We start from the raw sequence: 15,611 nt of genomic DNA on the forward strand, positions 1-15,611 counted from the left end.
TCTAGCTCACTCTAGTAATTTCAGCGCTTGAGAGACCGAGAGAAGTTTGTTAATGTTAGAAAGGGATTGGTGGAGGCAAAAGGAAAGGAAGCGAAGGCAGACATCTCCTGAAACCGAAGTGATCTTTAACAGAACCGAAGGGCTGCAGTCTTTCAGGGAAGTGAGACTATGCCCAAGTGGCACATGTGGTGTTGGGTGGGGGGGGGGGGAGGTTGTAGGACTGACGTGGGGGCGGGGGAGCTTTGGGGTTGGAAGATTCCATTTGCGGGCCAGTTCCCCTGCAGTCAGGAAGTGGTTGACACTAGCGGGTTTGGTATGTGGATCTCCATATCAGAAGCTTCTGCAGTCAACAATCAACAGTCAGCTCCAGCTCTCAGTCCACCTAAGGCTTCTGGGCAGTTAACCCATCAATCACTGGTTTAGGACCAACCTGAGCTAAAGTGAGACCCTATTACACATGGGTCGTTGTGTAAAGGAGACTGCGGTCAAGCCCCAGAACCTGAGTTCGACCTCTGGGGTGCATAAGGTAAAAGGAGCCCCACCCTCACTCCGCTCCACACAAAATAATGACCATGTAAAAAATACATATATACTTTAGTAGTACCTGTGTGATATTGTATCTATGTGATAAGAGTGTGTGTGCCCTCAGGAATAATATGCACGTACGAGTATAATCTGAGAGGGAATTTATGGACTTTACTAGCAATGTACCATGAGCAGGGATTGTGCGTACTATTTAGTATTAATGTAAGAGCACAAGGAAGAGAAAAGGCAGGTGTGCGTTTCCTAGATACTTTAGCCCGTGGGTCCACACATTTCCAGACTCGCTTTGGCTTCCTGGCTGAGCCTTGTCACCAGGTTTCTTTCCTCCAGTGGCAAGAAGGACAGACCCCAAGATACCAACCACCCTTACGGACGGAGCCGGTTAGTCCGAAATGGCGGGAAGGGGTGGAGCAAACATGGAGGGCGTGGCCAGAAATTTGCCTGCGCTCCGGGCCGCTCTGGCGCGCTTGCGCGTCTGCGCGCCCCGCCGCCATGGCGCTGGCGCCGTCCAGTCAGCCGCGGGTGGTGGCGGCGACTTCCCCTCAGGAAGTCAGGTCTCCGCCTCCTCCCCCCACCCCGCCTGCTCTGCGGCGGAGGCGGCGGCGGCGGCAGCGGTGTTTCTGCCTCTCCGCCACCTCCACCGCAGCCTCTGACCCCCGGCCGGCGTTGTTGGCGGGGAGGGGGACAGTAGTTGTAGACGCCCGCCCCTGCCTCAGAGAAGGTGAGTTCCCGCCCGGCGGCGGGGGCGGCCCGAGCTTCAGCCCTCAACTCCCGCGGCCTGGTGAAGGCCGAGCGCCCCGCCCCGCCCCGCCTGCGAAATGGCCGACGACGCGGGCCCGGCCCGCGGCCCTCGGAGCGCCTCTCTCCTCAGTCTCCCGCAGCCCCCGCCGCGCCATGGCCGAGGGCCGCCTCCGCCTGGCGAGGAAGTCGAGGTCCGAGGCGGCCCGGAGCCGAGGCGGCCCAGCAGAGGGCGAGGGAAGTGGGGGGGTCCGTGAGGAAGCCCCGTCTTCAAGCGACCCCCGAGAGAGAGAGAGAGAGAGAGCAGCTCCGTCCGGTGCAGTTGCGCGCAGAGTAGACGTCACGCAGGCCACTTAGGGACCGAGATTAGCTGGGAAGGAGGAGGAAAGTAGCGGGGGAGCCTCCAAGTTGAAGTTTCCTCAAGGGAGAGGTGAGGTGGAGGGGAGCACCCCGAAACTTTTCTCGGCTTCTGGGGTGCCAGGAAGACGACTTAGGAGAAAAATGTCCAAACGCATCTTGACGTAGTGATCCGAGATTTAGTGTTTATGGACCAACGTGAGAGTGGTGAGAAACAAGATGTTATCCCATACCTACCGAGTAGGAGCAGAGCTGAGCTGTGCTCCGAATTGCTCGGAGTGACTTTGGACTTTTTGTAAGGACAGGAGGCCTGAAGACGGGAGAGGTGAAAAATTCCCAAGGATTAGTCATTGCTTCTGCTGGCTGGGAACTATGGAAGTTAGGCGCCTGTCTCCCACAGGGACCAGGAAAGCGCCTCCTTCATCCCAATTCCATTTCAAAGAAATGCTTTTATAGTCTATGAAAGACTGCTGAGTTGTGGGAAATTATCGACGGGATAGATAGAGCCTTTGTTGGGCGTGGTGCTGAGCGCCTTAAATCCCCAGCACTGGAGAGGCAAGGGCCATCCTGGTCTACATAATTCCTAGCCAGACAGGAGCTATAGAGTGAGACACTACCTCAGGAAAAACAAAAAGCTGGTGGGGGACAGGGCAGAATTGTTAGTTTTTTAAGAGTGATCTCTCCTGTGGGTAGAACTCCTTAGATCCTGAGCATCACAAACACAGGCCTGACATCTGTTGAGGGCTAAAATAAACAGTAAACCTGACAGCCAAAGCTTTTCCTTAGACGGGGGCTGGGGTGTCCCAGGCACAGTGACCTTAGGCTACTAGGGGGCCATGTTAAATTGTGGTTTAAGTAGCTTTTTTTGGATGAAAGTTTGGAGAGTTTTTACATTCTCACCAACACATTTACCAAAACACAAAAAGCTGTTGACTATTCCAGTAGACGTGTGTGTGTGTGTGTGTGTGTGTATGTGTGTGTGTGTAGGCACTACACACCTGAGACAGCCTGTACCTGTAAGATAAGTCTTTAAAGCAATTTTGGAAATAATTTTATATCGTGGCATTTGATTCCCCACTGCAGAAGATTTCAGTAAAACACCAAGAAACAGAAAAACTATTTTTAGTACTTTTGCCTTATATTGCTCCTTGTCTCCAGCATGAAAGATAATGGAAGCCAGAATATTACAGGATAATTTAGGTTCCTTTTCTATAATACCTGTAAATACAACACTAAAAGTAACTTTTTTCATGATATCTCTATTTTATTTCCTTACACAGTTCACTTTAGAGAAGTGGCACAGGAGTAAAAGTATCCTTAAAACATTTTTTTATGAACAGTTCCATTTAGTAAGAATGTTAGAGAAATCCATTACAATCAAAAAAGTATCTTCAATCAGCCTAGAATATCCTGAGAAAAATTTTATCTGAATGTGTGTGTATGTATATGTATGTTAAAACGTCTATTACCAAGTATGACACTGCTCTTCACTCCTTGCCCGTCAGTAGAACCACAGTCCTGAGACTTTATGGCAAGAATGTTTCTGGTTATTTAGTGATAGGACATCTCCTCTTCTGCATTTAAAAAATTAATCCCAGCCTTAGATTTTTGGGCCATGCTAATGAACCCACAATTGAAAAAAGAGTATTTCCAGTAGTTTTTAGATGTCAACATGCAGTTCTTTTTAGTTCTATGGTCAAATCACAGGGCAATTTAGAATCAGCTCTTCATGGAAAAACAAAACCAACCTTTCTGACAGTTTCCACATCTTTTTTTTTTCAACGATTCTAAGATGTGCAGAGGACTAAGTGATAATCCATGTAGTAACAACTGCTGTATCACTTATAGGTAGTAAAAATGAGACTAGTGAGATGGGAGTCTTGATGACCCCAGGAAAGTCCCATACTTGGTCTTGGGTTGTATCATCTACTGAAGGGGGTAATTGGACTAGCCCAGTTCTCAACCAAGGATGTGGCTGTCTCAAGCTCCCCATCTTCCATTCATTTGGGATGTCCAGAGACATTTTTGCTTATAGCCACTGACAGAGGAACATGGTAAGCAAATGCTTTAGGTAATCTATTTGGTATAGGACAGAGATGCCATAACACTCTAAAGTGCACAAGACAGCCCCCCTTATACAAAACATACGATTATCCTATTGAGAGCATCAGTATTGTCGAGTTTAGGAATCTTACAATAACCAAACTTCTGAAGGGCTGTGTAAATTAGATTTATAGTTTTGGACTGATTTCTGAGCATTCTGGTATTCTGTGTTGTGGCTGCGTGCTGGAACAGTAATCATAGAACATGGAAGTTTGGACTTAATGGTCATTTGAACATTTGCCAACATTCAAAAAATCTCTTAAATTCAGATTAAAACCATTAAGATTTGGAAAAAAAAAACATACAGCAGTTTAAAAAGTTACCTGGTCACTGTTATGGGACCTTTGCAGTTGTCTTCCCAATTCTCCAACCTTACAAGTGTTGGGATTATAGGAATGTACCACCCTACCTGGTTTAGGACTCTGTATGATTTATTTTCAGTAGTTAACAAAAGGTTGGGTGGAGCCAGGTGTGATGGTCTCAATCGTAGTACTTGAGAGGCAGAGGCACTCTGAGTTTCAAGCCAGTTTGGTCTACATAGACTGCTCTCCCATCCCCCCAAGAGTTAGAGTGGGCATGTCACACATGCCTATAATTCCAGTGTTTAAAGGCTGAGGCAGGAGGCTCAGGAGTTCAAGGCTGGCCTGGGCTGCACTGTGAGACCCTGTCTTAGGGGGAAAAAAAGTACCTCAGTAGTTACAAAAAGACTTGTAATTTCCAGTTATGCTTGTAGACAAAACAAGACAATGAATGATTGGTGTGTGTGTGTGTGTGTGTGTGTGTGTATTTTAGGCTATGTTAGAAAACCCCTCCAAAGGTAAGAAAAGAATTAGTTAACAGTTCCATTCTCACCTTCAAAATAGGACAGGTAAAACTTTTAAAGCAAGAAGCTGATGAATAGGATCACATAAGTTCAGGAGTTTGAGGCTAAACTCAACACATCCTGTCCCAAGAATGTCAGTATCATTGTGGTCAGTTTGTGTGCACTAATTTGAAATCAAGGGAAGTTGTGAAAACTACATTTTACCTTTTTACCTTACTGTAGCTAAACTACATATTTTTAAACAATTCAAAATAATTGCAAAACACTATATTCACATTCTTTCTAAACTTTCTGATTTAACACTTCATTTTGAACACACATTTTTAAGCAGAAAAGCTACCTGCTGGTGCTGAAATCAGGCTTAGTTTGAAGATGACAGATTTTTTCATTTTTGCAAAAGTTGAAACTATAAATCATGTAGCAAACCCCAAATCAGTATATGTCTTTTTCAGTTATTTTCAATAAAATTTAGCTAACATAATATTGAGCTATAAATCCAACTCCCATGAATTAGCAGTGTAATACAGTATAAAGGCAGAGTAATTATTTCAAAGATAAGTTCATTTAGAAACCCAAATGAAAGTGTCTGGTAAGTGGAAGATGTTTCAGACCTTATTTCAAATTTGTATCTGTAGTGAGATTCACTAGGTCACACTGTAGGTTATGAATATATCCACATACCCTAGGGAATTATATAATTTTATGGCATTCTTCAGGGTGCTATGCCTCCTAGATATGAGCTGTATTTACTGTCAGTAATGCTTGGCCAGGGATAGCTTAAGGTAAAAATTAGTTTCTTCCAAGCAAATACATTCAGGGCTTTACTCAAATCTAAGTACGACCTTCCTTCTACTATCACCCCCATCCCTGGGAAAGAAAGTGAATGGATAATGAGCCAGCCACAGTAATTCCTCTCTTAAATTATTTTAGCTGGTATATATTGGTTGGTTGATACTAAAAAGGGAATATACCATTCTACAACATTTTTTAAAATATACCATGGACATTTATTCATAACCTCACTTTTCCAATTTATTTAAATAGCTACATAGAAGGTGGGCATTTTAACATATAATCCTAGCACTTAGGAGGCAAAGACTGGATGTTTACAAGTTTGAGGCTATTCTGTTCTACCAGGTTAACAAGGGCTAAGTGGTGAGACCGTGTCTCAAAACAACAGAAATAACCTAAGAAATAAAGGTGATAACACATACCTTTTATCCTCGAAAGGCAAAAGCTAGCCTGACCTCAGAGCCAGGAATGTACAGAGAAACTCCTGTCTTGAAAAATAAATACCTGTAGGGCTATACAAAGAAACCCTATCTTGAAAAACCTGAATATAATGTACAATATTGGTGCTAAATGACATTTGTCTTCAGTCTACTTTATGCTGATATAATGGAATGCCACATTTTTAAAAGATTTCTTACAGTTCTAGAGGCTGGTAATTTTTCTTTTAAGATGCCACTATCTGGTGAAGGTCACCTTCATGGAGGAAAGCAAGAGAATGTATGTGGAAAGATATCAAATTTGCAGCCATAAGTTCTCTTTTAACTGACATTAATCAAATCTTAAGATGGCTGCCTCATGACCTAAATAGTTCCCATTAGGCTTCACCTAATGCTTGTACTGGGATAAAGTTTCCAGCATTCCAACACCAGTTTTGGAGGATATATTGTCAAACTGCAGCATTCTTAGTCATACAGATACACATCTGTAAAATAGATTTTAGCAGTTGGGTACCTTAGATTTAACTGTAGACCATGTAAATATAGTGATTTGGGCTAGATTAATTATGAAAGGAGAAAAGTTAAAATACAACATGACTAGCCTCATGTTTGTGTGGTCTTACATATTTAGGGAAATTCTTATAGTCACACTTTTACCAACTAGGAAAAGGTTGCCTGCTACAGGTAAAATTAGTTTATGGATCCTCTCAGTGATTTTCTTAGGACATTAATAATGTACAGTCATACTTAATTCTCTGCAGAGGATTAGTTCCAGACCCCTACCTCTTGTAACAAAGTCTGACTCAGTGTAGCTGTATATAGCCTTGACTTGAGTACAGTATAAATGTTATGTAAATAATTGCTACACTGTATTGTTTAGGGAATGGTGACAAGGAAAATAAGTCTTCTTACTCTATAAACATGATTTTTTTTTTAATCAATAGTTGATTGAGTCCAAAAAAAGTGGAACACAAAGATATGGAGGGTTTACCTAGGTTTGAATCCATGACTCATAAAAATTTTTTTTGAGATTGTTTGCTACCAAAAAAATGCCTAGGTTCAATATCTTAGTCCATATTTCAATATTGTGACCGAGATCACTTCCATCGTCAGTTCTCAGGTACCTTCTCATTTACAGTGATGTTTTCTGGACCACAGAAAAACATTAAGTTCAGGTGTGATGTCACACATCTATAATTCCAGATACTCATGAGGCTGAGGCAAAGAGGATTACAAATTTGGCGTGACTATATGGCCTGAGAGGTAGCCACCTCTAAGCCTGAGGGCCTGAATTCAATCTCTGGGACCCAATGGTGGAAAGAGAAAGAACTGACTCTAGTTAGTTACCTACCCTGACTTCCACATGACTCTTCTGTCATGTACACTGGATACATGCACAATAAGCAAATTTTTTTTAAGTTTGAAAGATTACCATATTAAATATTGAGCTTACTAGATGTTTTCATATTATAATGGGGTTTCTTATGAGCCAAAAGCTGTAATTATAGCCTTGTAAGCAGTTGGAAAATTAAAATTTGAGATGGTGTTTGAAATGGTATTGCTAAATGAAGATTGAAAATACAACCTCAAGTATTTTTTATTTTCTCTGTAGATATCAGGAATCAATGCAAACAGGTTTTTATAAAAGGCATCTGTGGAGTGGTGCTGTTTAAATAAAAGATTTTTTTGTTTTGTTTTTTGTTTTTCGAGACAACGTTTCTCAGAGTGTAGCCCTGGCTGTCCTGGAACTCACTCTGTAGACCAGGTTGTCCTTGAACTCAGGAATCTGCCTGCCTCTGCCTCCCAAGTGCTGGGATTAAAGGTATTTACCACTACTGCCCGGAGATGTTTTTTATTATTATTATGAGATATGTTGAAAATAAGAGTATCTTTTGCAAGCTTTGAAATATAGCATATAAATTTCATCCATGCCATTTTGTTTAATCATTTTAAGAACCCTTTGTGGTAAATGGTATTGCCCTTTTGATGAGTGAAGACACAGGCATAGAAAATAAATAATAAGCTGAAATATTTGGGTAAATAGATTTTAAGCTCTGGTCTTTCTAACCCTGAAGCTCATTTCTGCCCCCTCCCTCACCCTCCCCACACATACCTCTTACATTGAATTCACACAGCAACTTAAGTCTAATAATTTGGCTACCACGTTCATACAATAAATAGAAGAGAAATTCAAGAAATGATACATCTGTATCAAAAGGGGTTTGTTTTTTGCTTTTTTTTTTTTTCATCAGTGGCTTCCACTGCAGTAAAGGTGATATACAGTAGTCTTACCTTTGACAGCCCTTTAAAGAGGCTTCAGTTCACTGTGAACTGTTTTGTGGTCTTGCCTCTAGATCATAGATGAAGATACTGACCTGGATGACTTGTGACTCTCAGCTAGACATAGGTGTGGGTAGGTGGGTATTCCTGTACCTTAAGTCTGAGTTCCTGCCCAGTGTTCTTTAACATGGTGTGGCTTCCATTCTGTATCTTGCCTGTATACTGGTGTCATGGAGGGGGGTAGATAGCCATTAATCACTACTGTCTATACACAGTCATCTTTTCTACTCTGGTCTCTTAATGTTCAGAGACCTGGAGAAACTTGATCTCTTTAGCTCTGCCATCTTGGATGCAAAAGTACTAAGTACATTTGTTTTAATGAAACATAAAAGTCAGTTGTACTGTTTAGATCTCATCGAAGTAATTTCCACATACACACACACACACACACACACACACACACACACACACGGTGTTGTGTGTCTGTGTTGTGTGTGTGTGTGTGTGTGTGTGTGTGTGTGTGTAGGTGTGTGTGTAGGTAGGTAGGTTCTTATCTGCCACAGCACTGGGTGGAGGAGGTCAGAGGACAACTTGGAGTCAGTTCTCACCTTTCATGTTGGTCCCAGGGATCAGATACAGGTCACGGGGCTTGGCCATAAGTGCCCTTCACCCACTAAACTATCTTACCAGCCACATCATCTAGTTTTATCCATTAGTAATCTTGTTTGAAACTACATCATGGTTTATATGTGATTGAGATTCAAGTACTCTAATTATAGTTATTTCTTGGCTTCCAGTTGAGAGGACGTGGATTCAGAGCTCAACTCTGCCATTAATCATTGGGCAATCACTTTGAATCACTCTGTTTCTTAAACCCACAGAGTGTCCTGTTTGCCATACTTGTGAGAATTAGGTAAAAGAAGGTGTCTATGTTTATTCTAATTCTGTAGAAAAGTATCAGGTAATCAAAGTGTTATTTTGATATTTGAGCTTGTTGAAATTTTTTAGTTAGCTTTTATAAGATTGTAAAATAATACTCAATTTAGAAAGATTTTTTTTAAAAAGTTCCAATAAAATAAAAAAAAAATCATTCATGACTATTCCCAAAATGTTAATTTCTCTGTTTTCCCTGCATCAACATTTCAGTTATTACTATGTGGACAGTTTCAAATTCATTCAGAGATTATTTTCTGTTTTATCCTCTCACAAGGAGTTTAGAGGTTAAAAAAAATGCAAAACTGTTAGCGCATGCTCATAATGTGAATAGAAAGGACCCACACATCTTTGTCTTTGCTCTGGGTCACTGGCTCACTTCTTCATGTTCTGTGATGACTGAAATCCACCTGTGGCATCATTCCAGCAACAGCAAAGTGATGTCATCTTGTAGCTCCACACATTTAAGCACTTAAGGGTTTTTTGTTTTGCTTTTCTTTTACCTGAAGTTATTCATATGGCAATATTTTGCCTAATAATGGCCAGAAATGTATATTTTGAAAGATTTTATGTATTTGTGCCTTCATATGTTCAATCTAAAATCTACAAATAAGAAAAAAAACATATTTGCTTAGAAGCCTGGCTTATTTCACTTTATATGATGATATATTTCACTTTATATTCATTTTCTAACAGACAGCATAATTCCATTCTTTTTTTAAAAGTGGCTGAATAAAAATCTGTTGTATATGCCACATTTTCTTTATCCATATGTTGATGGATAACTTGATTCTATAACCTAGATATAGTGAATAGTGCTATAATAAATGTGTATGTACACTTGAGTGGTGAAGGTTTATACCCACAACTAGTAAAGCTGTGTTATACAGTAGTTCTATTTTCAGATTGAGGAGCCTTCATATTTCTTTCCATAGTGTCTAGTCAAGTTTATATTCCTATTGGCAGTGCTTAACTCCCACACACCCAAAGTCTTTGATAGCATGCATTGTTTTCTTAATGTTAGACATTCGGACTGGGGTGAAAGTCTCATAGTTAGAGCTTTTTTGATTAATATATTACGGACATATGCTAGTGTACCTGCCTTTACATGCAGTTTGGGGATTTGAACTCTGGGTCTTTGTAATTGTGTGACAAACAGACCCTCTTAGCCAACATCATAATTGGGGGGAGGAGGTACATGCCATGGTGTGAGCATGTGGAAGTTAGAATTCAACAGGAGTCAGTTCTCTGTACCATGTGAGTTCATCAAACTCAGATCCTTATTACCCATTAGGCATCTTACCATTGTGAGAATTCATTTAAATTTTTTCCATTAGATATTTTCTATATTTACATTTCAAATATTAACCCCTTTCCCAGTTTTCCCCCACAAACGGAAACCCCCATCCCACCCCACCCTCTGCTTCTATGAGAGTGATCCTCCACCCACCCACTCCTGCCTCCCCATCCTTGATTCCCCTATACTAGGGTATCTATCAAGGCTGCATGCATTTAAATTTTTTTTACTACATTATATTTTGACCATATTCTTCTTCCCTTCCCCCAAGTTATCCCAGATCTTTTCTTCCCTAGCTACCCATCTCTCTCTCTCTCTCTCTCTCTCTCTCTCTCTCTCTCTCTCTCTCTCTCTGACATACATACACTCACAACAAAAAAAAAGCCAAAACACCATGAACTCTGTGTGTGTGTGTGTGTGTGTGTGTGTGTGTGTGTGTATACACACGTGCGCACACGCGCGTCGTCCAACTTCTGGGCATGGGACCTGCCCGGAGTGTGGTTGATATGCTTAGTGACACTCAGTTGGAGAAGACTAATGTTTCATATTCCAGCAGTATCAATTACACATGGCTTCTTGGTTAGGGATGGGGCTTTGTGTCCACTTTACTTGTTTAGTGCTAAGACCCTGTCTGGCTTGAACCTAATGCAGATCTTGTGCATGCTGCCACAGTCTGAATTCATATGTGCATCAGTCTAGCAAACACTGTTTCCTTGGAGTCATCTATCACTTCTGACTCTTATAATCTGTCTTCTCTTCTACATTGATCCCTGAGTTTAATGAAGGCATTCTGTTTAGGACTGAGTTCTCCAAAGACTGTCTCTCTCCACACATGTAGTTGTAGGTGTCTGTGTTGATTCTCATCTATATAAGAAGCAGCTTATTTGAGGAGAGGAGAGCAATAAGAACCCAACCTACTATGACCGCTGTGGTCGGAGGTGGGGTTTGGGGGGAGTCCTTAATTAGAGAGGGTTTCTACAGGTCATTAGGTATCACAAAGGAATGGAGATATACTAGAAGGAATGGTTAAAATGGGCAAGTGGCAGAATAGAACGAAGTAGACCTTAGGTTGGCTTCAAGAGGTCCCTAGTGGATGGAAGTGGACTGGAAAGGGGTTCCTGCAAGACTAAGTAAGACTGAGAAACCAGAATGGAGAACAAGAAGGATAATCCATTCTTAAAAAACTTTTTTGGGGTGTTTAAAATACAATACTCTGGGCATGGTGGCATACACCTTTAATCCCAGCATTTGGGAGACAGAAGCAGATGGATCTTGGTGAGTTTGAAGCCAGCCTGGTCTACATAGTGAGTTCCAGGACAACCAGGGCTCTGTAGAGAGACCCTGTTTCAAAGAACAAAACAACAGAAAGCTAAGTTTTAGTGGCTGGCAAGATGGTTCAGTGGGTAAAGATGTGTGCTTCTGGAGCCTAACAACTTGAGTTTGATCTCCAGATCCAACATGATAGAAGTAGAAAACGGATGCCTGCAAATTGTCCTCTGACTTCTATACATGTATACACCTCTACACATACAATAAATGGGTCTTTTTTTTTTAAGTTTTCAGATTGACAGCAAGCAATAAAGATGAATTTTGTAGATTTGGTCTGTGCTGGTTGTATAGGTATGAACTTTTAATCTTTGTGACAAAATTGTGCTTGGTTTCAGGTGAATGAGAGTTGAGTATTAGACAAAAATAGATATAATCTCGACTCCATGGTTTAGCTCCCTGAATGTTGTAGTCTTCACTTTGTGGAGCATTCATGCTGAAAAACTGAAGCAATTAATGGTTGAATATGATCAGATTTCACCATCAAGTTCTCAGCGTGATAACGGTAAGGTTTTACTCACGTGTGCCATCTGAGATATTTAGGGATGAGGTTGTTTTACTTATAATGTGTCTCCAAGATTAATCCACTTTATCCAGTTGTCAGTGGGCAGATGCTGTTTCTACTTTTTATAGATGTTTATTCCATTAGGTAGTTAGACCAACATTTGCTTTACCCATTTACCTATTGATTTATATTTGGGTTTTGGAAGGTTCATACTACTGTGAACACTGATGTTTAAATCTTGTAAAGACATATATCCTTTGAGGTAAATGCCTCTGAGTGGTCTGACTAAATCATTATTACATAGGTGTGTATGTAACTTGATAAAGAAGCTGCCAAACTGTTTTCTGAGTGATTGTCCCTTTTACCATTCCTGCCAGAAAGGTCAGAGTTATAGTTGTTCTACCTCCTTACTAAGCACTGTCAGTCTTTTAGTCATTCCAGTGACTGTGTAGTGATCCCTCACTGTGGTTTTAATTCACATTTATTTTATATCTAATGATCTGCAACATCTTTTCCTGTGTTTATTGACCATGTGTATGTATGCATGTTCTTTTGAAGTATCAAAATGTCGTGCCTTTATTTCATCATGTTTATTGGGACTGTCCTAATCAGAATTTTATGATTCTCAAATTATTATGATACCTAGTTTTTCTAATTCACCAAAGTAGGTTTCAGTTAGATCATTTTCCTATTCTCAGAATAATCTCTGGCCATTCATGACTCTGGAATGCTTTGTTGGATTGTATTTCTTAAAGGGAAGGAATATTCAGTTGTACATGAAGTTTTGCTGCTGTGTCCTAACAAATCCCCAAAAAGTATTTTGATGTGGGGGAAAGAAAGATAATCAGGAATTGCTGTTGTTCTTTTGAAACTTCTGTGTGAGTTCTTGTCCCTATTATGTCCATCTCTGCCTCCTCCTCAGTTTCCACATCATACTTCTCTTCTGGGAGAGAACAAACCAGAAGGCATTCTAGAATGCCTTTATAGCAGTCAAGTAATAGAGGGGAATCCAAGTGCTATATAGATGCTGCAGAACTCCATTCTGTTCCTTCACTTTTTCTCATACTCTATTCCTATGAGTAGTAGCTCATCTTGTAGCTAAGTTTATCATTTCCAGCATTCCAAAATTTACAAACATCCCATTCTTTCATTAGTAAGCCTTAGAGTACTGTAGTCAGGTAAGTATGTACATTTACTTTATTTGAGTAAGCAGGATTTTAAAGATTAAATTACTAAATTGTGGTTCTGTTACTTGTCTTAGAAAACAATAATACAGGCAGTTAAGTCACCACAGCTTTACAATTATCTAACATTTAGATCAGGCCACTCCCCTGCCACCACGTGATTCACACATCCCTGTTGCCATACATGTTTGATTTTTAGTCTTATAAACACATCTCATGTTCCATTTCCTTATAAAAACATCTCATGTTCCATTTCCTTATAAAAAAAATCTTATGTTCTATTTCCTTTCTATGCTTTTTTTCTCCCAAGTAGAATATTAAAGTTACTGTGAATGGTTTATGAGATATTTGACCATTATGATATTTCTCTCTAATATAAGTTATCAAAATATTTAACAGTTAATGTCGGTTTTAATTTGGGTTTCCATTTGTTATTTTAACCTTTCTAAGAGTGAAGAATATTTCAGAACAAAAGAATTTTTTTCTCTATTTTCTCTACAGAGAATCCCTTTCTGTCAACCTAATGAAGCATTCAAACAAGCCATATGATTCTTTTCAAGATGAACTTGAAGATTATATTAAAGTACAGAAAGCCAGAGGCTTAGAGCCAAAGACTTGTTTCAGAAGGATGAGAGGGGAGTATTTGGAAAGCTGTGGGTACCGAGAAGAGTTTGATTCCAGGCCCAGGTATAGAATGTTTGATCAGAGACTCCCATCTGGAACCAACCATTCCTACCCAAGATCATGCAGTAGTTCACAGACAGAAGACCGAGTACCTCAGTGGTTACCAACTCATGAGAAAATAAGACTAAACTCTCTGAGCTACTGTCAGTTTACCAGGGATGGCTTCTCAGAAAAACCAGTCCCCTTGAACCTTAGTCAGCAAGAATACAATTGTGGCTCATATAGTGTAGAATCTGTAGTTCACAAGCATCTCTGCTCAGGACAAAGTACCATCGACCCTCAAGTCAGTCATAGACAAATGCACCAGAAGAGGAAAAGACATGTAGAAGAGGGCAGAGAAAGGCAGGAAGAACGACCCAAACATGAGAGGAAAAGGAGTTCTGAGGAAATAGATTTAAACAAACATAGGAGCATCCAAAGAAAGAAAACAAAGGCAGAAACAGAAACTGTACAAGATGGTACAGAAAAGCTTAAGAATCGAAAAGAGAAAAAAAACCGAGATGTATCATCTAAGAAAGAGGACCGTAAGCGTAGGAAGGAAAAAAAGGAACAAGGTGAAGAAAGGACAGAGGAGGAGATGCTTTGGGACCAGTCTATCCTTGGATTTTGAAGATCCTTAGATCTCCTGAGGCTCAACTGAAATAACAGTCATGAGCTTGGTTTTATGTGCATTCATATTCATGTCACTTGCATACATGGACAGAAGTTTCAACTTCTGACCAAGTGAACATGAAGTGTTTAGTGTGCTTACTTTCCAACATGGAAATTACTTTTCTATTTTCTAAAAGATTTATTAATTTTTCTTACATATGGTAGAATTTCCCTTTAAGAGAGTGACTCTGCTTTTATTGACCAAATTGCTGTGGTAGTGGAATTATTTTCCCTTGGGAGATCATTTATTTAAAATTGGAGGATTAACTGATGACTTTTGTGGACTCTATTTCTTGGTTGGGTTTCTTTTAGTTTTGAGTCACATTTTTATGCTCACTGGCTTTCTCTATGAAGCAATTTAGATTTCCTTTTTTTAGATCTAACTTGCAATATATTTTCTGGGTTGGAAAGTGAAATAACATAATAATTTTATCTTACATATAGTTTTAAAAGTTTCAGAGACTTCACACAAAATCAGTTTATATTCTGAAAATGTTTATAATAAAGTATCTTCTGGATGTTTCTTTGTGTCAATGCTCTGTTCTAGTGATTTTCTTTTGGAAAGGGAAAAGCAGTAACCACACTTTATATTAAAGATTTTGGAGAGAGAACACACTAAAAGGTTGTAAAAAATTCTTTATCTACTGTATCAGGCTCACATTTTATAATAAGCTATGGTTTACGATAATTCTTCCAGATAATTGAAATAAGAAAGGAATTTACAGAAGAAAAAGAAAATGCTATTATTCTTTACTTACAATGCTGTGATTTCTTTAAAATGGCTCAAAGTCAACAATTAGTGTCATACAACTGAACATTAACTGACACTGCGACATCTTTAAAATATTTTAATTAAAATCATAAATATTGAGCAAGAGAAGATTATAAATATGTGGTATTGATCTAATTAGGCCACTATGGTTAGCATAATTTTTAAAAAATTTTAAGCCAGAAGCCT

At 39.8% G+C, this 15,611-nt stretch overlaps 1 protein-coding gene across 1 annotated transcript; it reads left to right on the plus strand.

The window, feature by feature from the left end:
- Positions 1-1,089: 1,089 nt before the first annotated feature.
- On the plus strand, positions 1,090-15,187 carry Krcc1 (lysine rich coiled-coil 1). The gene is made up of 3 exons (XM_052173885.1): positions 1,090-1,264; positions 11,968-12,134; positions 13,820-15,187. Exon 3 carries the CDS (start codon positions 13,842-13,844, stop codon positions 14,610-14,612), a length of 771 nt encoding a protein of 256 aa, XP_052029845.1. The 5' UTR covers positions 1,090-1,264; positions 11,968-12,134; positions 13,820-13,841; the 3' UTR covers positions 14,613-15,187.
- Positions 15,188-15,611: the final 424 nt, after the last annotated feature.

Source organism: Apodemus sylvaticus, chromosome 2 (genome assembly GCF_947179515.1).
Source record: "Apodemus sylvaticus chromosome 2, mApoSyl1.1, whole genome shotgun sequence".
Classification (NCBI taxonomy): Eukaryota; Metazoa; Chordata; class Mammalia; order Rodentia; family Muridae; genus Apodemus; species Apodemus sylvaticus.

Bases quoted from the DNA above. Each gene is read 5' to 3' on its own strand.
- Krcc1 (XM_052173885.1), top strand. From the start codon at position 13,842: ATGAAGCATTCAAACAAGCCATATGATTCTTTTCAAGATGAACTTGAA.